A 21,664-nucleotide genomic window follows, 5' to 3' on the forward strand; every position below is an offset into this window, starting at 1 on the left:
TATTTATAGTCTTGTGAAATTTGGGAGTCATAACTTAAAAACTAAATAGAAAAATATCATCCATTTTGTCTGTGAATTAAGGGAAGAAAATCATTATTTTATCACAGTGGAGGGATACCTAAAACTATATTTTGAGAATTATTATTCTAACTATCTGGCTGCCTGAATTCTCCATTTTCCCCTCTATTGTTATTGGCGTTTGTGAGTAGACCAGTTACATCTATGAATCAAGATTTCCTAGTATTCTTTGGGCCCCCTGGACGTGCCATTTCGGTGATGGCTGCTTTGACATCCTTGTTCCTCAGCGTGTAGATCAGAGGGGTGAGGACAGGTGTGAGAATGGAGAACACCACGTTGCCCATGATGTGGAAGTCAGGGGGCAGGTCAGCTCTATAGGCCACGTAGGCTATGGCAATGGATGAGTAGTAGGTGCCAACCACCAGCAGGTGGGCGCTGCAGGTGGAGAAGGCTTTTGAGCGGCCTTCTCGGGAGCTGATGTGAAGCACTGAGGCCAGGATGCGGGCATAGGAGAGAAGCACCAGGAGAAGGGGCAGGAAGGACACCACCATGGCGATGCAGAAGCCCATGAGGGTCTGGGGCGTGGTGTCAGAGCAGCAGGCCTGGACCACGGCCAAGTGGTCACAGAAGCAGTTGTAGATGTGAGCAGTGCTATCAAAAGCCATGTGGGAGGTCTGCACCACCGCTGGGATGGGCAGGAGGAGGGCGGTGAGCCAGGCACTGGCTGCCAGTGCAGCGTTGGTCTGTGGGGTCATGAGGACAGGGTAGTGCAGGGGCGGCAGATAGCCACATAGCGGTCATAGGCCATGACCACCAGGATGAAGGCTTCAGAGCAGGAGAAGCTGTGGAAGACGTACATCTGCAGGAAGCAGGCAGGGAAGCTGAGAGTGTGGTCCCCAAGTAAGAGTAGGGACAGCATCTTGGGGATAGTGGACATGGTGAAAAGGATGTCCAAGGCGGAGAGATTGATCAGGAAGAAGTACATGGGCTTGTGGAGGCTGGGCTCTGCCACCACAGCCACCAGGATGAGCAGTAGAAGAGGAGAAAGACAAGAAGGTAGGAAGGAAGAGGGATTCTGGCAGAGGGGGGAAGCCGTACGGTAGAAGATGACCAAGTAGTTCTCTGATCTGCTACAGGCTGTAGTCTGCATGGCGGCTTAAGCTGGATGCCCAGTGGGTGGGTAGTGAAAACATCCGGGAACCGGGCATATCTGGAAAACAGAACAATCTGGAATGAGAATTACATAACGATCTCTGTATAATTAATGTAGCCACATGTATTTACCATCAGGTTTACAAGAGAGATGACCGACCCTATTCTCATCCTATCCCTCTTCCCTCTTTCCTTTTTTAATCAAATATGCAAAAATTACCAATGGTACACAAAACCATGTGTTACGTGCTCAGTATGTACTAGACATATTCAACAAGACAGACAAGGTCTCCAACCTCATGTAGCTGAAATTCTGGGGGTAGAGAAAGACATGAAGCAATGAATCATGTAGTTACTTAATTGCAATTGTGTTAAGTGTCGTGGAAGAGTTTCTGCGGCTCCTCTTTCCCGTGTCCCATGTGATCCTTTTGGGGGTATCAGATCTTAAACCAGGCCTCTAAACTCCTTTCTCTTTTGGCATTTACTTTAAGTTTTTAAAAAGTGACATCTTTGTCACCACGTTACTAGGGCAGGCGGATTTCTCCAAGGTTTACAGCAACATGCTGTCTCCCCACCATAATTATTAACCAGGGAACGACTCCTTTCGCTCTTGTTTTCTTGGTGCAGTGGTACTGTTTGTCTCCACCTAAGTGGAGTAGTCTGTATCCCCTCTCTGGATGTGGGGCTCTGTGTCACGATACAGTGAGGGAGTGACACTGAAAATGTTGTTGGAGGGAAGAGTTATTCCTGGCTGGAGTCTGAACTGATAATGAGTTCTCCCACCATGAGGTAGCAACAGAGAATCCAAGACAGTATGTGTGTTACTCTATTGAACTTGCCTCCTTCATGGCTGCGGCTGTTTAAGCGGACACTCTTGTTGAACCACTGCACGCCCAGCAGTCTTCTGAAGTCTCTGGTCAGAAGTTGTCATGTGACCTGGGCAGGCCTGGGAGGCCTGGCTCATAGAGCAGAGGAACTAGAGATCTGCTTGCAGTAGCTGCTCAGAAGCAAAAGGACCCCGTCCAGAGGAATCAGAAGCGAGTGTTTTCAAACCACAGACCTGGGGGGGTTTGAGCTACCAGAAATCCTGTCTTCATCCTATGCCTGAAGTTTAGAATTGTCCCTCGGATGAAGTGACCCCTCAGGCCAGTCCAAGTCCACACTGGTATGACTGTCTCACCGATCCTGATGATTCCATAAGCCGTGTCCCTGTGATTTTCCTTTTCACCTCTAATTTCTCTCTCTTCTCACAGCTCTTATGTGTATAACCACCAATGTGAAAATGGGGAAAAAAATCCCTTTTATTTTCAAGGCCAACTAATTCCCCCCTCCCCGCCCTCAAGGCCAGAGACTGAGCAGGGGCTTTCCTAGGTGCCACAGGACTGGATGTAGAGTCACCACCGGAACTCAGGTCTTTGATTCCCAGGGCAGGACTGTTTCTTCTACGCCATGTTTCCTGGAGAACCCAGAAGTTCAAGTTTACAAGGGAGAAAATATTAGGACCAAGGTTTTCTATTTCCTTTTCTGTTTCTTCATTGATAACATCAGATGAATCTACATTTCAGATTTTTATCTCAGTCTCTATACGGTAAGTACTAAACTAAGAATGGGTATCTGGCAATGAAAATCCTTGTTTGAAATAATGTTCCAGAAGTCAGCCCCCAGGACCTAGCAAAAGAGTGAAATTGCTTTGTTCTAAATTGAGAGTGTTATCCCTTAGTTAACTGAACACCATTTAATTTCAGTCACCAGGTTTTTTCTCACATCCAAAGGGATGCAATCTGTGCTGCCCTGGACATTTCTGCTCTCAGAGAGGCTAATGGTCCCAGGTGAGGCACAGTAGGGAGTCTGAGGGGCAGAAATGCAGAGGGCCAAAGCCAGAGGGGTCCGTCAAGTCCAGCTGCCCCTCTCCTGCGTCCTCTGGCCCACGGCTTTGCGGATGGAGGTAGGGGATGCCGAGACCCTGGTGGAGAGGTGGTACATGGCTTTTCACTGCCAGGCGGTGCTGGACTATCCAACAGGCAGATCAGGCGTGTGCTGATCTTCACAAGGAAGAACACCAAAAATACTTTCTGAAAGAATTTCACATTTGATATTTCAAAGCCCCATTCTTGCTTTATTTTGAATTACACACTACAGGTGTAATTCAGGTGAGTGACACAGCCCTGTGCCTAGTGCCCACAGGGAACTGGGTGTAAGGCACAGAACTTGCCTAGGAGGTTCTCCTTGTCAGGATTGTTTATGAGCTGGTTTCAGTGCTGGAGGGGACAGAGGACAAAAAACCCAACCTGACACTACACTCTAGTACATCATCACCTCATCCAGCCCTGCCAGGGAGTGGTTATGCCCCTTCAACAAAAGGGAAACTGAGTGTTAGAGCGTGACAGGCACTTGTCCAAAGCGACAGCTGGTGAGTGGTGAGAGCAGAGGTTGTTCTGGAGCCAGCCTGCTGTCAGGAGCTGAGCCCCACCTGGCAACCCAGAGTCCTGGCTCCTGGAGAAGTTCTGCCACTTGCTGCTGTGACTTTGAGCCTCGGTTTCCTCATCTATGCAGTGAGGTTCTAAGGGAGCAGATTTATGAGGGGTTTCCAATTCAATGAGATCTTTTTGAATGCCCGCTCTGTATTCAGCAGAGGGGGCACTCCAAAATGGTCCACATCCTTGTGGGAAAGGGCAATGGCTCGCCCACATAGTGAGCACCTGCTGCAAGCCGAGTTCTTTGCCTTCATTATGTCACGTGGACCTTAGTGCTTAAGTGTGTGGCCTTGAGAGTCTGAAAGGACTGGATTGCAATCCCAGCTCCTACCTCCAACTGTGTGACCTTGGGCAAATCACTTCCCCTCTCTGAGCCCTTCGCCCTCATTGTGACCTCCCGGGCTTGTTGTGAGTCTTTATGGGAAGAATGCTTGGACAAAGCTTACACAAGCACCTGGGACATGTCAGAGTGCGAAGTGTGCTAGTGTTTCCAGTGGTTCCTGCTGTCCTCAGTCTTGCTTTCCTGTGCAGCGCCCTTGGCCACGATGGTTTGAGTCCACGTGTGAGCGTACTCCCGTGCACGGACCCGCCGGGGCACGTGGTCCGAGATCCCACAGCCCATGTGTGCACATCAAGCTGCATCTTGGTTGCCGGCCCTTGTGCACACCCAGTCAGTCTTTCCGATCCCTGGCCCAGATTTCTAGGCTCTGGCCTCCCCACCCCAGCTTTCTCTGCCTGTCTCTGGGCACTCCATTCGTGGCCCTTCTCTCCTGTGAAGCCTGGTCCACACTGCTGTTTCCTGTGCTGTCTCTGTGCAAGACCTTGTTGAAGGCTGAGCCATGGCCCATTAGACCCTCAGCCCCTCCTTTCAGGGATGCCTCCTGGGCTCCTTCCCTCAAGATGGTTCGTTCTCCCTCAGACACCATCGCTCAAGGATCAATTCCCTGGCATCTCCTGGAGCACATATGAGAGGGTGGAAGGATGTCCCTGGGCTTTGCTGACCGTGAGGAGCACACCGTTAGCAGCCCTCAAGGGCTCAGCACTTCACTGCAGGGCTGTAGCCTTCATTCTTACTATGAGTCTGACTGATACCCATGGGACGGATCAAGTCTACCTGACTTTGCCTCCTCTTGCTGTTTTGCAACGCTTTTCTTATCATGGGTACCCTTTGGTTAATAGTTACCGGGGACACGAATATCTTTGTGCCCATTCTGAGAGATCTAATACCTTAACACTTCTCCAGATCTCCTCTTTACCAATCCCCTTATCTTGTTTTTTTATAAGTTCCTTCCTAGCTCAGCAAAACATTAGTCATTGCCCATAAACTTGTATAAATCTATACTTCTTTCCATTTCACCTTCTACCAAGCAAAAAGCCAGCGGCGTTGCCCAAGTTTCTGCCCACTGATGGGATTTACCTTCTTATGGATCCTTCAGGGACCCCCTGAATGGGGCTGCAGGGCTGCAGCAGTCCACTTTTGGGTGGTCTCAGCATATGGTGAACAACTTATTGTAAATCAGGTCTAAATTGTTTTCTTCTTGAAGGAGTTGGTTATAGGAAATTTCCCATGAGGCTGTATGTTAGGGTTGATGGAAGGCGTCAGTACAAGCAAGATGAAGATGGTGTCATGGGAATCTGAGCCACCTGCTCATGAAATTTACTTGTGTCTTCAGGATTTACTTGAGCTAATATAACATTTCTCACTTGCATTGATGATGGGATGTTTCCGTACGTATCCAATTTTATATTTTGTTTTTTCAAATGAATACCCAATACATAAGGGACAACTTGAGACCCATTGTCGTGAAGATCCCTGGTCAGGCATTCAATCTGCACCAGGCCAGGAACTACTTCTCCAAAGGAGAATAGTTATCTACAGAAAACAGTACAGGTTCACTGTAAAATCCTAGGACTGGTGCTATGATTCTCCTATTCATAGTGTATCTTATCTCAAAATTTCAAAGAGGACTTTGAAGATTTGGCTATGTCAGAACAGCCTGTTTGGAACTAACCTTCCTGCCAAAAACAACTGTATCCTGGACAAGATGTATAAAACAATGGTTTGAAGGCTTCAGAGAGCAAGCAATGGCATGCCTCGGAGAAATGCAGTACTTGAAAGAAGGAGAGCTCAGGAGGTGAGTCCACATGACCCCAGCCTCTTACCTGAGGGCATTTCCCAATTTGCAGGGCTGGAGAGTAGAGCTCAGTTAGAAAAGAGAAGTCGCACTAGGCTGAGGAAATATGGGGTTGGGATTTGGGTAACCAAAGTGGCTGGATCTTGAGGGGCAGAATGCTGGATAAGAGGGTACTGCAGAGAAGGAACATCAAATCTACATACAAATTCCCTTCAAGTCATTGACCAACTCCTGAGGTGTGCATAGATAGGGAAAGACTTGGAGAACCCAGAAGAATACAGCTGGGAGGTTACAGAGCTGCAGTGAGATTTTAGCACCCACATGATTTTGTAGAGTCGGAGGTTGGAATTCAAGCCCTATCTAAGTGGATGGGCCTTGGTAAGTCCTCCAGGACTTCAGTTGAGACCCTGGAACTGCCAGGCTCTAGGAGTAATGGCTAAACCCTATAAATAAAGACAAATTAGAATAGATGAGGCATAAGAATGTACAACCAAGCCACAACAAAGATGATCCATTGGTATTTTGTTTGCTAAAAGAATACAACTCTCCTTGAAGGAAGATAAATCATCTATAGCTTAAAAAAATTTTTGTCTTCAATGTCCAGTACCCAATCAAAAGTATGAGGCCAGGTTAAAAAAAATTTGAATAGATCAAATGAGACAAAGAAAGAGTAGAACAAAAACATAGATATCATAATTATCAGACAAGGACCTTAAATTAACTATAATGAATATGTCCCACCCCCCGCCTTGCAAAATAGAGGAAAAGATAGACAAAGTATAAGAAATAAAAAATTTCAAGAGAGAATTGGAATCTATAAAAAAAAAAAAAATAAAATGAACATTTCAGAACTGAAAAATATAGTGTGTGAACTTAAGAACTTTTTGGATGGGTATAAATAGGAAAGGATGAGCAAAAGAAAGACAGGTTAATAGAAAATAATCAAAGTGAATCACAGAGGACAAAAATAATTAGAAAAAAAAAAAAAGAGCCCAAAAGCTTGTGAGTCCTGTTCAAAAGATCTGAAATGCATGCAATTCAAATCCCAGAAGTAGAAGGGAAAAAGAATGATACAAAAACAATTTGCACAGATAATGTCTGAGAAATCTCCAAAACTGGTGAGAAATCAACCTACAGATTTAAGAAGCTCAGCAAATCCCAAGCCAAAAAATGAAAACCCACAAAGGAAACACAATGTATCATTGTCAAACTTTTGAAAACCGAAGTTAAAGGAAAAAAAACTAAAAAATAGGCAGAGAAAGTAAGATACTTTTCCTTAATGTAGCAACAATAGGAATGAGAACGACCTCTCAATAAAAACTATGGAAGCCAACAGACTGTAGAATGACATCTTAACGTGCTAAAAGGAAAAACCCTCCTAGCCTAGAATTTTATATTCACCAAAATGTCCTATAAAATGGAATTCATATTAAAATCTCTCAGTAAAGTGTGGGATGGAAAAGAACATCCTCAGCCTCATAAATGGCATCTATGAAAAATCCACAGCTAACATCATGATTAATGGTGTAAGACTGAATGCCGTATACCCTAAGATGAGGAAGTAGACAGCCTATCTTCTCTCACCACGTTTATTCAGTACTGTGCTGGACATCCTAGCCAGTGCAAAAAGGCAAGAAAAGAAATAAAAGGCATAAATATTGGAAAGGAGTAAATAAAAATCGGTTATTCATACATGACATGATCATATATGTGGAAAATCCTAAGGAATCTAAAATAGCTACTAGAATTAGTAAGTGAGTTTAGCAAGATAATAGTATGTCTACAAAATCACTATACAAAATATCTATTTATTTCTGTATACAAACAATAACCAATTGGAAATAAAAATAAAAATATCATTTGTAATGGAATAAAAAAACATAGAATTGGTGATAAAGTTAACAAAATACTTGCAAGACCTGTGTTCAAAACTATAAAAGAGTGCTGAAAAAAATTAAAGAACTAGATAAATGGAGAAGAAAACCATAATTACAGATTGGAAGAATCAACATTGTTTAGAGGTCAAATATGTCCAAATTGTTCAATAGAATCAATACGATCCCCATCAATACAAGCAGACATTTTTGTAGAAATTGAGCAGCTGATTCTAAATTTACATGGAACTACGAAGGACCTGGGAAAGTCAAAACAATTTTGAAAAAGAAGAAAAATCGAGAGGACACATGCTACATGATTTTCAAAATATTTATATGGAAAAAAGTGAAATTTGATCCTTAGCTCATACCATATACAAAAAATTAATTGAAAATGTTTCATGAACCTAAATATTAAAAACTAAAACTATAAAACTTCCAGGAGAAAACATGGAGGATAACCTTTGAAAGGTTGAGGTGGGCAAATATTTATTTTATTTTTTAATGATTGGTTCAGGAGTACAAAACAACATAGAAATTAGACATTTACCTACTTCACCAAGTAGTAACCCTAACAAGTCTACTATCCATCTGACTCTGTACACAGCTATTACCATACCATTGACTATATTCCCTGTGCTGTACTTTACATCCCGTGACTACACACACACACACACACACACACACACAGAGACACACACAAGGTCAGACAATTAAGTTCGTGAACTTGTTGCAACGATCTTGTTGCTAATCTTTTTTGATATCAGAGGGATTAGTCATTATGGATTTTTACCAACTGGACAAATTGTGGGCTACAGTCAGGTCGTCTAAGTGTTCATGCAGCCTTTTCAGCACTTTCAAGTTTACTATTTGGAAGTGCTGAAAAGGCTGCATGAAACAGTAGATAACCTGAACTGTTTGCCCACAATTCATGGCTCTTCCATCACGACAATGCACCAGCTCACACGGCCACTGTCTGTGAGGGAGTTTTTAGCCAGTAAACAAATAATTGTATTGGAGCACCCTCCCTACTCACCTGATTTGGCCTCCAAAGACTTCTTTTTTACCCGAAGATAAAGGAAATATTAAAAAGTAGGCATTTTGACTACATTCAGGACATCAAGGGTAATATGACAACAGCTCTGATGGCCCATTCCAGAAAAAGAGTTCCAAAATTGCTTTGAAGTGTGGACTAGGTGCTGGCTTTGGTGCATAGCTTCCCAAGGGGAAGGTGACCATAGTGATATTCAGCAGTGAGGTATGTAGCACTTTTTCTAGACTGAGAATAGGTGTCAATTCTTTTTTGAATGTTTGGTAAAATTCACCTGTGAAACCATTTGGTCCAAGAGTTTTGCTTGTTGGGAGCTTGTTGATTACTGATTTGATTTTATTAGTAGTAATCAGTATGTTCAGATTTTCTGTTCTTTTTGATTCACACTTGGAGATTGTATTCTTCTAGGAATTTATCCATTTCTTCCAGATTGTCTAATTTGTTTGGCATATAGTTCCTTGTAGTATTTTTTTTATTATTATTTCTGTGGTGTCCCATTGCTACTTCTCTTTCATTTCTGATTTTATTTATCTGGGTCCTGTCTCTTTTTTTCTTGATGAGTCTGGTTAAAGGTTTTCAATTTTGTTTATCTTAAAAAAAAAAAAAAAACAGCTCTTGGTTTCATTGATCTTTTGTATTGTTTTTTTAGTCTCTATTTCATTTATTTCCACTCTCATCTTTATTAGTTCCTTCCTTGTACTCACTTTAGGCTTTATTGTTCTTTTTCAGTTCTCTTAGGTCTAACGTTAAACTGTTATTTGAAATTTTTCTTGTTTCTTAAAGTGGGCCTGCATTGCTATGAATTTCCCTTTTAGGCCTGCTTTTGCTGTGTCCATAGATTTGGGGTCATTTTGTTTTGATTTTCATTTGTCTCATGATATATTTTGATATCTTTCTTGATATCATTGTTGACCCATTCATTGTTTAGTAGCATGTTATTTAGCCTCCATGTGTTTGTGTGTTTTTCATTTTTTTCTTGTAATGATTTCTATTTTCATACAATTGTGGTCAGAAAAGATGCTTTATGTGATTCCAGTCTTCTTAAATTTTTTGAGACTTGTTTTGTGCCCTAACCATGTGGTCTATCTTAGAAAGTGTTCCATGTACACTTGAAAAGAATGCATATTTTGTTGCTTTGGGGTGAAACGCTCTAAAGGCATCAATTAAATCCATCTGGTCAAGTGTGTTATTCAAGCCACTGTCGATTTTCTGTCTGGAAGATCTTTCCGTCAGTGTCAGTGAGGTATTAAAGTCCCCTGTTATGATTGTGTTTACTTTTTTTTTTTAAGATTTTTTTAATTAAAATACAGCTAACATACAATATTATATTAGTTTCAGGTGTACATCATAGTTATTCAAGAGTACCCACCTAGCTCTATACAGTGTTGTTATTACCACATTTTGATTTTATTCCCTATACTAAAGAAGTGATCACCATGATAAGTCCGGCAACCATCTGACACTGTACCACGCTATCACAATTTATTGATCTTTTCCCCCATTTTTAAAATTTTCATTTAGAGTTGACATTCAATCTTATTTTATATTACTTTCAAGTGTACAGCATAGTGGTTAGACATTTATATAATTTAGGAAGTGATCCCCCTAACTGGTACCACCTGGCACTATACATAGTTATTACCATATTATTGATTATATTCCCTATACTTTATCCCCATGACTATTTTGTAACTACCAATTTGTATTTCTTAATACCTTTATCTTTTTCACCCTGCCCCTAAACCCATTTCCATCTATTAGCCTGATAGATGGTGTAGCTATCTGGTACTGCACATAGTTATTACACTATTATTCACTATGTTCCTTATGCTATACCGCACATCCCCATGACTACTGTACAACAACCAATTTGTACTTCTTAATCCCTTCCCCTTTTACCCATCTCTAATCCCTCTCCCATCTTAAAGAAGTCCCTCTAAGATTCCTTGTAATACTGGTTTGGTAGTGATGAACTCCGTTAGCTTTCTCTTGTCTAGGAAACTCTTCATCTGTCCTTCAATTCTAAATGATAGCTTTTCTGGGTAGAGAAATCTTGATTGTAGATCTTGCATTTCATCACTTTGAATATTTCCTGCCAATCTCTTCTGGCCTGCAAAGTTTCTGTTGAGAAATCAGCTGACAATCGACCTACCTTGTAGGTAACTAAACCTCTTTTCTCTTGCTGCTTTTAAGATTCTTTTTGTATTTTAACCCTTGCATTTTAATTATGATGTGTCTTGGTGTTGGCCTTTTTGGGGTTCATCTTGTTTGGGACTCTCTGTGCTTTATGGGCTTGTATATGTATTTCCTTCTTCAAGTTAGGGAAGTTTTCTGTCATTATTTCTTCAAATAGGTTTTCAATTCCTTGCTCTCTCTCTTTTCCTTCTGGCACCCCTATAATGCAATTGTTGGTATGCTTGATGTTGTCCCAGAGGCCCCTTAAATGCTCCTCAATTTTTTGAATTCTTTTTTCTTTTGCTCTTCTGGTTGAGTGTTTTCTGCTACCTTATTTTCTACATTGTGGTTTGATCCTCTGCTTCATGTAATCTACTGATGATTCCCTGTAATATATTCTTCATTTCCAATATTGTATTCTTTATTCCGACTGGTTCTTTTTCATGTTTTCCATCTCCATTTTTATGTTTCATATCTCTTTGTTAAAGTTCTCCGTGAAATCAGTAAGCATCCTTATAACCAGTGTTTGGAACTCTGAGTCTGATAGATTCTCTCCATTTTGTTGACTTCTTTTTCTGGAGATTTATTCTGTTCTTTTATTTGATACATGTTTCTTTGTCTCCCCATTTTGACTGCTTCCCTGTATTAAGTAGGGCTGCTATGTCTTCTCATCTTAGTAGAGTAATAGGATGTGCTGTGGGGTTCAGAGGCACAGTCTTTCTGGTCACTTGAGCCACGCACTCCAGTGTGTCCCTTGTGTGGGTTGTGTGTGCCTTCCTCTTATAGTTGAGACTTGGTTGATAATTGCAAATCAATGTGAGGGACTGACCCTTGGGATCCCTGGTTGAGGACTTGCCCTTGACTACAGTGGAAGAGTTGTTGTCCAGGGGCTGACCCTTATAGAGCAGGATCTGCATCAGCAGGATCTGGTGCCTGACCAATCTCCCCTTGGGTGTGTCATTCTTGGAGGAGGCGGGTGATGCTCCAGTTCATTTTGAGCTTGCCACTGGGGGCGCCAGCCCCAGGACCACCTTGGAGGGGATCTGCTATAGGTCAAGTTCAGCTGCAGCCAGTGCCCCATCCAGGGCCACCTGGCAAGAGCCACAAAGAAATCTGCAGCTGGCTGCCACCCTTGCCAGAGCTTGGATGTACCTTGAGAGGCCAAGATGCAAACCAAGGCTGGCTGCCACTAGTGCCAAGCTTAGGGCTGCCCAGCCAGAGGCACAGATGCTCAAGCCAGATGCTGCTTGTTTTGGTTCCGCAAATATTTGAGAGTCCCTAGGAGAAGTCTGCTGCATGAGCTAAGGCAGGTAATTTGTACAAAAAAAGCCACTGGAAAACGGCTTGAGTGAGCCTGAATGTTGGCAGCGTGGGGTCTCGAATAGCCAGGGCGTGGCAAACAAACAGAAGAGACTCAGATATGGCAGCAGCCTGTGTCCACACTCCGGGATGGGGGAGAGCTCAACATAGAAACAATGGCCTCCACAAACTCCTCCATCCAGGAGAAAGCTGCCGTCTCAAGCCAGATAACTCAGTTTCCCACCATATGTCCCTGCTGCCTCTCCAGCTGCTGCCCCCGCACTGGAGCTCAGAGCCAGTGATTCCATTTGTGGGTAAGTCCATGCACCATCCCTTTAAGAGGAGCACCTGGCAGTGCAGCCACATTCTGTGACTCAGTCACAATCCCTGCCAGTTTTCACAACCAGAAATTATGGGAACTTCTCTCCCTGGGACTGGGACTCTGGGCCGGGACTTCTCACTCCTCTGAGGGGTGGGTGGGGGACCACTACAAATGAAATATCCCTCCCGATCTTTAATGGTCACAGGTAGGTATTGGACCAGCCCGTTCTGCATTTCTGCCACTCCTGCCAGTCTGGAGGTGGCTTCTTCTACACATCCTTAGTTGTATGGCTTTGGTTCAGCAGGATTTTAGGTGATTCTCGATGGTTTTTTTGTAGTTTAGTTGTAATTTTGATGTGGTTGTGAGAGAAGGTAAGCACAGTGTTTACCTACTGCACCATCTTGGTATTCCTTCTAATTGCGTTGCTGTTGATCTCTGCCTTTATGTCAGTGAATTTTGTTATATATGTGTGTGTGTGTGTGTGTGTGTGTGTGTGTGTGTGTGTGTGTATGGGAGCTCGTATGTTGGGTGCATAAATGTTCACTAGGGTGATGTCCTCTTGTTGGATTGATCCCTTTATTATTGTATAATGTCCTTCTTTGTCTCTTATTACAGTCTTTGTTTTAAAGTCTATTTTGTCCAATATAAGTATTGCTATTCCAGCTTTCTTGTCATTTCCATTTGTGTGAAATATCTTTTTTCTTCCCTTTGCTTTCAGTCTACACATATGTATGCCTTTGGATCGAGGTGGGTCTCTTGTAGACAGTATATGGTTCTTGTTTTCTTATCTATTCAGCTGCCCTATGGCTTTTGATTGGAGCATTTAATACATTTACATTTAATGTTATTATTAATAGGTACACAATTATTGCCTTTTTATTGTTCATGCTTTTGATCTTTGTTTGTTTGTCTTCTCTTTCTGCTTAAAGAAGTTCTTTTCCACATTTCTTGTAATACTGGCTTGGTAGTAATGAACTCCTTTAGCTTTTTCTTGTCTGGGAAACTCTTTATCTTTCCTTCGATTTTTTTTTTTAATTATTTTTAATTTATTGGGGTGACAATTGTTAGTAAAATTACATAGATTTCAGGTGTGCAATTCTGTATCACATCATCCATAAATCACATTGTGTGTTCACCACCCAGAGTCAGCTCCCCTTCCATCACCATACATTTGATCCCTCTCACCCTCATCCCCCCCCCCCCCACCCCTTACCTTCTGGTAACCACCAAATTACGTTCCCCAGATTAATATTCAAGCCCGTGGCCATCCTATGGTCACCGATTGCCCTCCAATCCCCTCACCCTCCCCCCCACCCCCACCCTCCCGCCCATCTAGCAACCCTCAGTTTTCCTCATTGTCTCCCAAACTGTTTCTGATTAGTTCATTCACTTATTCTTTTCTTAGAATCCGCAAATAAGTGAGATCATATGGTACTTATCTTCCTTCGATTTTAAATGATGGACTTGCTAAGCAGAGTAGTCTTGGTTGTAGGCCCTTGTTTTTCATTACTTTGAATATTTCCTGCCCATCCCTTCTGACCTGCAAAGTTTCTGTTGAGAATTCAGCTATGCGATAGGAGCACAAAGCTATATGTAATTGGTTGCTGCCTGTGCTGGACCTGAAGGCTTGTGGGGACAGCGTCACTGTGAACAGAGGCTGGCTGCCACTAGTATTGTGCCTTGGGAAGTTTAGCAAAAGGCCCAGGGTCACCTTGGCCTGTTGGCACCAGTCAGCTGCCCGTAAGGGTCAGCTGTTGAAAGAAGCTCCTTAGGTATGTAGACTGTGCTGGTTGACCTGTATTGAGCATGTCCCTGGTGATGCAGCACTACCTGGGTAGGGCGGGGTCCCAGGGAGTCATGAGGCATTGCCAGTGCTGTGGCAAGACTAAAATTGGCCTGCATGGGAGCCCCTCCCAAGAAATACCCGAAACAACAAACCCAGAGGCCAGCTTCAGACCACACCAGAGCACTACCTGGTTAGCCCACAAGCAGCACACCCAAAGGGTGGTCTCAATAGTTGCAAGAGCCTGAAGGGGCAAACCCCCCTCTGTGGGGTCAGCCCCCACACAGCAGCTCATACATTGTGGGCATAGCCAATCCTCACAGTCAGTCAGCCTGAGAGTCAATCCAACATGATGTGCCAAAAACGATCAAGGCTCAACTACAACAGGAGAACACACGCAACTCACTCAAGGGACACTCCTGGAACACATGTACAGGAAAACAGGAGGACTGTGCCATTGGACCACACAGGACACATATTAAATAAGGCCACCCAGCAAAGAGTGAGAGACGTAAGAGATCTTCCTGGAAACAAACACAGACAGGCAGCCAGAATGAGGAAATGAAGAAACATGTCCCAAATAAAAGAACAGGAGAAACTTCCAGAAATACAACTAAATGGTAAAGGTTAAAGACAAAGAGAGAATCTTAAAAGCAGCAAGAGAAAGACAACTATTGACTTACAAGAGAGCTCCCATAAGACTATCAGCTGATTTAATTATAACGTGTCTTGGTGTGGGCCTGTTTGGATTCATCTTGTTTAGGACTCTCTGCACTTCCTGGGCTTGTATGTCTATTTCCTCTACCAGTTTAGGAAAAGCGCTCAGTCATTATTTCTTCAAAGAGCTTCTCAATCCCTTGCTCCCTCTCTTCTCTGTCTGGTTCTCCTCTGATGTGAATGTTGTTACACTTGATGTTGTCCCACAGGTCCCTTAAACGGTCTTTGTTTTATTTTATTCTTTCTTTTTGTTGTTGTTGTTCCAATTGGGTGTTTTCTACTATCTTATCTTCTAAATTGCTGATTCAATCCTCTGCTTCATCTAATCTGCTGTTGATTCCTTTGAGTGTATTCTTCATTTCAGTTATTGCATTCTTTATTCCTGACTGGTTATTTTTTTACAGTTTCTATGTCCTTCTTTATGCTTACGATCTCTTTGTTGAAATTCTCACTAAGTTCATTAAGCATTCTTATAAGCATTGTTTTGAACTCTATCTCTGGTAGGTTGAAGTACCACTTCACACTCACTAGAATGTCTAGGGTTAAAAAGACTGACAATATCCAATGATGATGAGCATGTGGAGCAACTGGAATGATAATACATTGCTTGTGGGAATAGAATGCTTTACAAGCAGTTGTGGAATGACTTTTGAATCAAACAAACACTTACCATATGACCCGGCAATTCCACTCCTAGTATTTCCTAACAGAAATGAAAGCATATCTCCTCACATATGCATCAAATTGTTCTTCAAAACTTTATTTATAATAGCCCCAACATGGAAACAACTCAAATGACCATCAATCAGTGAATAAATATGTTGTAGATCCATACCTTGAAATACAATGAAATAATTCTAGTAATAAAAAGCATGAAGTATTGACACATGCAACAACATGGATGTCTATTGAAAACATACTGAGCAGAATCCAGACACAAAAGAATACATATTGTATGATTCCACTTATATGAAACTCTTGAAAAGATAAATTGAATCTGTAACTACAGAAAGCAGATGAGAGGTTGTCTGGAGCCTGAGTTGAGAAGGGAAATTGACTGGAAATGGGCATAAATAAAATTTTGGGGTTGATGTAAATAGTCTATTTCTTGATTGTGGTGTTGGTTCCATATGTATATAGTTTTGTTAAAACTCATCAAATTGTATACTTAAAATAGGTGCGTTCTATTACTTATATTTACCTCAATAAAGTTGATTTAAAAAAACTACATGCACAGGGGAGGTAAAGAGGGTAAAACAGAGAAGTTAGAGGTATTTTTCGTCTGGGTTATTGAATGGCCATGGATTTAATGAGTTAATGAGAGAGTTAATGAGACTCCAGGAATGGAATGCTAATAAGCTAAGAGTATGTGGTAATGAGATAACATATTTGGCTATTTCCTGTAGTCTCTGGGATTATATTCCTACCAAGCAAAGGCCAAGCCTTAATGAACTTGGTAGCTATTGCCTAGAAAAATTTTAAGGGAATAAAGAATGTATTCATAGAGGCGAGAGTTGATTATTTCTTATAGAGTGTGATTGAAAAGCTCCACTATTAGATTGGCCACCAGGAAGTAAGTAAGAAACTATAGACCTGTCATGGAATGTTAATAACAGGAGAACAGATGACCAGTCCAGAAAGAGATCACAAGCATTGTCAAATTGCATCCTGAGTTCATTCCCCAAATGCAGTGTGTTTTATAGTCAATGTTAATTTCTTAATTAGCAATCTGACAATTGGAATATGGATATCCAAGTAGAGTTAGAGGAGTTGAGAACACCTGACACAGGCAGCCTGTCTGAAACGTATCCTACTTGGCTCTCCCAACTCACACACTGGATAAACATGTAATGTTTCTCCTTAGGAGGCCATTTCAGATGCTATGATTGTAATACAAAGGTAAGGGGGTGACAATGTGCAAAGAAATTTCATGGAAGAAAGGTGCCCATTGCCCCATTTTAAGAGTTTATTTTTATCAAAGTCTGTGACATGGGCCATTAAGGAACAACAGTGGCCTTCTAGTTTTTTCCAGCACCATTTCTTAAAAAAACATTCTTTCCTGAGTGAAGATTCTTGGTACCTTTGCTGAAACTTGGTAAGTTTATATTAATAAACATTTATATTAATATCAGAAAAGGCAGATTTCAGAACAAAGGAATTATTAAGTATAAAGAGGAACATGAGATAATCATACAGGATTCAATTATCCAAGAAGACATAACAATCCTAAATATATCTGCTCCTACCCTCAGAGCTTCCAAGTACATGAGGCAAAAACTGATGAAACTGAGGGAGAAATAGACAAGTCCACAGTTATACTTGAAGACTTCAATATCCCCCCTCAGTAATGGAATGAATAAGCAGACAGAAAATCAGTTAGGTTAGAAGTGATAACAGCACTATCAAATAATTAGACCTAATGACGTTTATAGAAGAACTCTTCACATAACAGCAGAATTACAACCTTCAAGTGCACCTGGAACATTCACCAAGATAGACAATATTCACCAAGGTAGAGCCGTTAAATAAAAGAGTAGAAATCATACAAAGTATATTCTCAAACCATATGAGATAAACTAGAAAACAATAACAGAAAGATGTCGGGAAACTCCTCCAAATATTTTGAAATTAAACAAAACATTCTAAATAACTCATGAGTCAATTAGGAAGTCTCAAGGGACATTAAAAACACTTTCTGAATGGAATGAAATGAAAATATAACACATCAAAATTTGTAGGAAATTGCTAACACAGTAGTTACTTGGAAATTTATAGAGTTAAATACTTATGTATTAGTAAAGAAGAAAAGTCATATCAACAATTTAATCTTTCACATTAAAAAACTAGAAAAAGGGGCTGGCCCGGTGGCTCAGGCGGTTGTAGCTCCGTGCTCCTAACTCCGAAGGCTGCCGGTTCGATTCCCACACGGGCCAGTGGGCTCTCAACCACAAAGTTGCTGTTTCAACTCCTCGAGTCCCGCAAGGGATGGTGGGCTCTGCCCCCTGCAACTAAGATTGAACACGGCCACCTTGAACTGAGCTACCACTGAGCTCCCGGATGGCTCAGTTGGTTGGAACCCGTCCTCTCAACCACAAGGTTGCCAGTTTGACTCCTCGAGTCCTGCAAGGGACGGTGGGCTGCGCCCCCTGCAACTAGCAACGGCAACTGGACCTGGAGCTGAGCTGCACCCTCCACAACTAAGATTGAAAGGACTACAACTTGACTGGAAAAAAGTCCTGGAAGTACACACTGTTCCCTTCCCCAATAAAAAAATCTTAAAAAACAAAAACAAAAATCTAGAAAAAGGAGATCAAGTTAGACCAAAAGTGTGTAAAAGCAAGAAAATTACAAATATCAGAGCAGAAATCAATACAATTGAAAACAGAAGAACAACTGAGAAGAATCAATGAAACTAAATGTTGATTCTTTGAAAAATCATAAACTTGATAAACCTATGGCCCATTGACAAAGAAAAAAATAGAAGACACATTACTAATATCAGGAATGAAAGAGGGGGATATCCCAGACATTACAAGGATAATAAGGAGCACTGCAAACAATTCCATATCCATAAATTCTATAATTTGGATGAAATGGACAAATTCCTTGAGAAGCACAAACTACCAAAACTCATTCAAGAATAAATAGATAATGTTAAAACTGCTATATCTATTAAAGAAATTGATTTTGTACTTAAAAATTTTTTCCCTAAAAGAAAATTTTAGGCACAGATGGTTTCACCAGAAAATTCTACCAAACGTTAAAGGAAGAAATGACAATGTTCTATACAATGTTTCCAGAATATAGAAAAGGAGGGAAAACTTCCCAACTCATTTTATAAGAGCAGCAAGCATTACCCTAATACCAAACCAGACAAAAATATTACCAGAAAACTACTGAACTATATACCTCATGAATGTTGATGCAGAAATCCTAAACAAAATATTCATAAATCAAATCCAGCAATATTTAAGGAGGATAATACATCACAACCAAGTGGAGTTCATCCCAGGAATACAAAATTTGTTCAATGTTAAAAAAATCAATCAATTAAAAACCCATCATATTATCAGAGGAAAAGAAAAATGTACTTAAATATAAACCTGACAAAATATGTGCAAGATCTGTTGGCTAAAAACTACAAAACACTGATGAATAAAATCAAAGCAATTTTAAATAAATGGAGAGACATACCCTGTTGATGGAGTGGAGGACTCGATATTGTTAAAATGCCAATTGTCCCAAATTTGATCTGTAGATTCATCACAATCCTAATTACATCCCAGCAAGTTGGTTCGAAAATTATTATGAGCAACTAGAATAGCCAAAACAATTCTAAAAGAGAGTAACAAAGTTGGGGAATTCACAGAACCCAATTTCAACGCTGACTATAAAGTTACAGTAATCAAGACAAGTGGTATTATCGAAAAGATAGACATATATAAACAGTGGGACAGAATACAGAGCCCAGAAATAGACACAAATATAGTCCACTGATATTTGATGAAAATATAAAGGGAAACTAATAGGTAAAGAATAGACTTTACAGCAAGTAGTGCTGGAACAACTGGATGTGTATATGCAAAAAAATTTACAAAATGAATCTCAAACTAAACCTCACACCTTATCCAAAAATTAACTCAAAATTGGAACAAGGACGTTAATGGCACTTTAGTGTAGTTTTGATTTTTACTCTTTTTCTACAGTAGACTGAATATCTTTTCGTTGTAAAAAAGACTATTATGTTTTTCTGTCTCTACATAGTTCGTCTATTTTTATATTGGAATGTTAGACTTATTTTTCTAAATTTTTAGGAACTCTATATATTATGACCATTTGCCCTTTCCCTGTGATATGAGTCTTGTGGTTTGTTTGTTTTCTGACTTTGCTTATAAAAGATTTTTGCCATAAAGATATTTTTTTAGAGAGGGTTTCTTGAATTAGTAAGTAGTGGAATATTTCGTGCAATTTAAGACTTCCTATAAAGGTCAACCTATTCCATTGCACCAGGGGAAAAGCTCTGGACCAAAGTATGGGAATCACTGTTGGAACAGTCCACTCAATGTTGTTTTGCCACTCTGTGTTCATTAATTTATTCATTCAACAATATTTATTGAGTTCCTAACCCATGCTGGGCACTGTTATTTGGTGTCCTGAGAGCGGAATTAGCTGCATCTAAAGGCCAAGGGCTCCTATCCCAGATGAGCTCTTGAGACATGCGATTTTGGTAATGGCTGCTTTGACATCCTTGTTTCTCAGAGTGTAAATGAGAGGGTTGAGGATTGGTGTGAGAATAGCATACGCTACATTACCCATGATGTGGAAGTCAGGGGGCAGTTCAGCTCTATAGGCCACGTAGGCTATGGCAATGGATGAGTAGTAGGTGCCAACCACCAGGAGGTGGGAGCTGCAGGTGGAGAAGGCTTTTGAGCGGCCTTCTCGGGAGCTGATGCGAAGCACCGAGGCCAGGATGCGGGCATAGGAGAGAAGCACCAGGAGAAGGGGCAGGAAGGACACCACCATGGCGATGCAGAAGCCCATGAGGGTCTGGGGCGTGGGGTCAGAGCAGGAGGCCTGAACAAGAGCCAGATGATCACAGAAGCAATGGTAGATGTGATTAATGTTGTTATATGCCATCTGGGAGATCTGCACCGCTGCTGGGATTGGCAGGAGGAGGGCGGTGAGCCAGGCACCGGCTGCCAGTGCAGCGTTGGTCTGTGGGGTCATGTGGACAGGGTAGTGCAGGGGGCGGCAGATAGCCACATAGCGGTCATAGGCCATGACCACCAGGATGAAGGCTTCAGAGCATGTGAAGCTTTGGAAGAGATACATCTGCAATAGGCAGGCAGGGAAACTGAGGAAGCGGTCCCCAAGCAGGAATAGGGACAGCATCTTGGGGACAGTGGTCGTGGTAAAGAGGATGTCCAGAGCAGAGAGGTTGGTGAGAAAGAAGTACATGGGCTTGTGGAGGCTGGGCTCTGCCACCACAGCCACCAGGATGAGGGTGTTGCCCACCAGGATGAGAAGATAGAAGAGGAGGAAAATAAAAAACACAAGGAGAAAGAGGGACTCTGGCAGAGAGGGGATGCCCACCAGATAGAAGACCGGTGAGCCATCTACTGATCCATTACAGGTTGTGGCCTCCATAGTGAGACAGAGCTGGATTCCTGGGAGATAGCAGCTGGAACATCTGGACACTGGGAATATCTGGAAACCATAGAAACAAAGGATTTTGGAATGAGATTCTATGATGTTTACTCTATAGTTCATATAAGCGTAATGACTTAAAACCAACTGTAGAGGACTGAAGGTGAGCTGTGGCATTCACTTTCATCATGTGAACCCCAAATTCCTACCTTTCTTCTTTGGTCAATTATTAGTAGGTCATTAACTAATAATCTACCAAATGGAAGTCATTATGATGCACTCAGGTGATGCAGTGATGAAGGTGAAGAAGGCGGGCAAAGTTCCTGTCTTCTTAGAGTTTGCATTTTACTGGCACGAATCAGATCTAAACAGGTGATTATTGAATTACGATGGTGACAAGTGCTTTGGGAAGGTTTCCGCCGATCTTCACCCTAGCTGCTATTCCTGCTCAGTAGATGTTCCTGATAACCACTAGCCTGTGGACCTCCCTAGTCCCAGCTAAGAAGGTTCTACAGTC

At 41.7% G+C, this 21,664-nt stretch overlaps 2 protein-coding genes across 2 annotated transcripts; both read right to left on the reverse strand.

Moving 5' to 3' along the window:
* Window positions 1–227: 227 nt before the first annotated feature.
* LOC117029742 (olfactory receptor 2AT4-like) lies at window positions 228–1,168 on the reverse strand. Its single transcript, XM_033118933.1, is given in 2 exon segments — window positions 228–796; window positions 799–1,168. Coding segments are annotated over 2 exon segments (939 nt in total).
* An 18,982-nt stretch (window positions 1,169–20,150) lies between these two features.
* On the reverse strand, window positions 20,151–21,181 carry LOC117031112 (olfactory receptor 2AT4). Its single transcript, XM_033121455.1, has one exon. The coding sequence runs from the start codon at window positions 21,145–21,147 to the stop codon at window positions 20,176–20,178; it is 972 nt and encodes a 323-aa protein (XP_032977346.1). The 5' UTR covers window positions 21,148–21,181; the 3' UTR covers window positions 20,151–20,175.
* Window positions 21,182–21,664: the final 483 nt, after the last annotated feature.

This window comes from Rhinolophus ferrumequinum, chromosome 11 (genome assembly GCF_004115265.2).
Source record: "Rhinolophus ferrumequinum isolate MPI-CBG mRhiFer1 chromosome 11, mRhiFer1_v1.p, whole genome shotgun sequence".
Lineage (NCBI taxonomy): Eukaryota > Metazoa > Chordata > Mammalia > Chiroptera > Rhinolophidae > Rhinolophus > Rhinolophus ferrumequinum.

Coding starts and splice junctions, on each gene's coding strand:
- LOC117031112 (XM_033121455.1), bottom strand. CDS start 21,147: ATGGAGGCCACAACCTGTAATGGATCAGTAGATGGCTCACCGGTCTTC.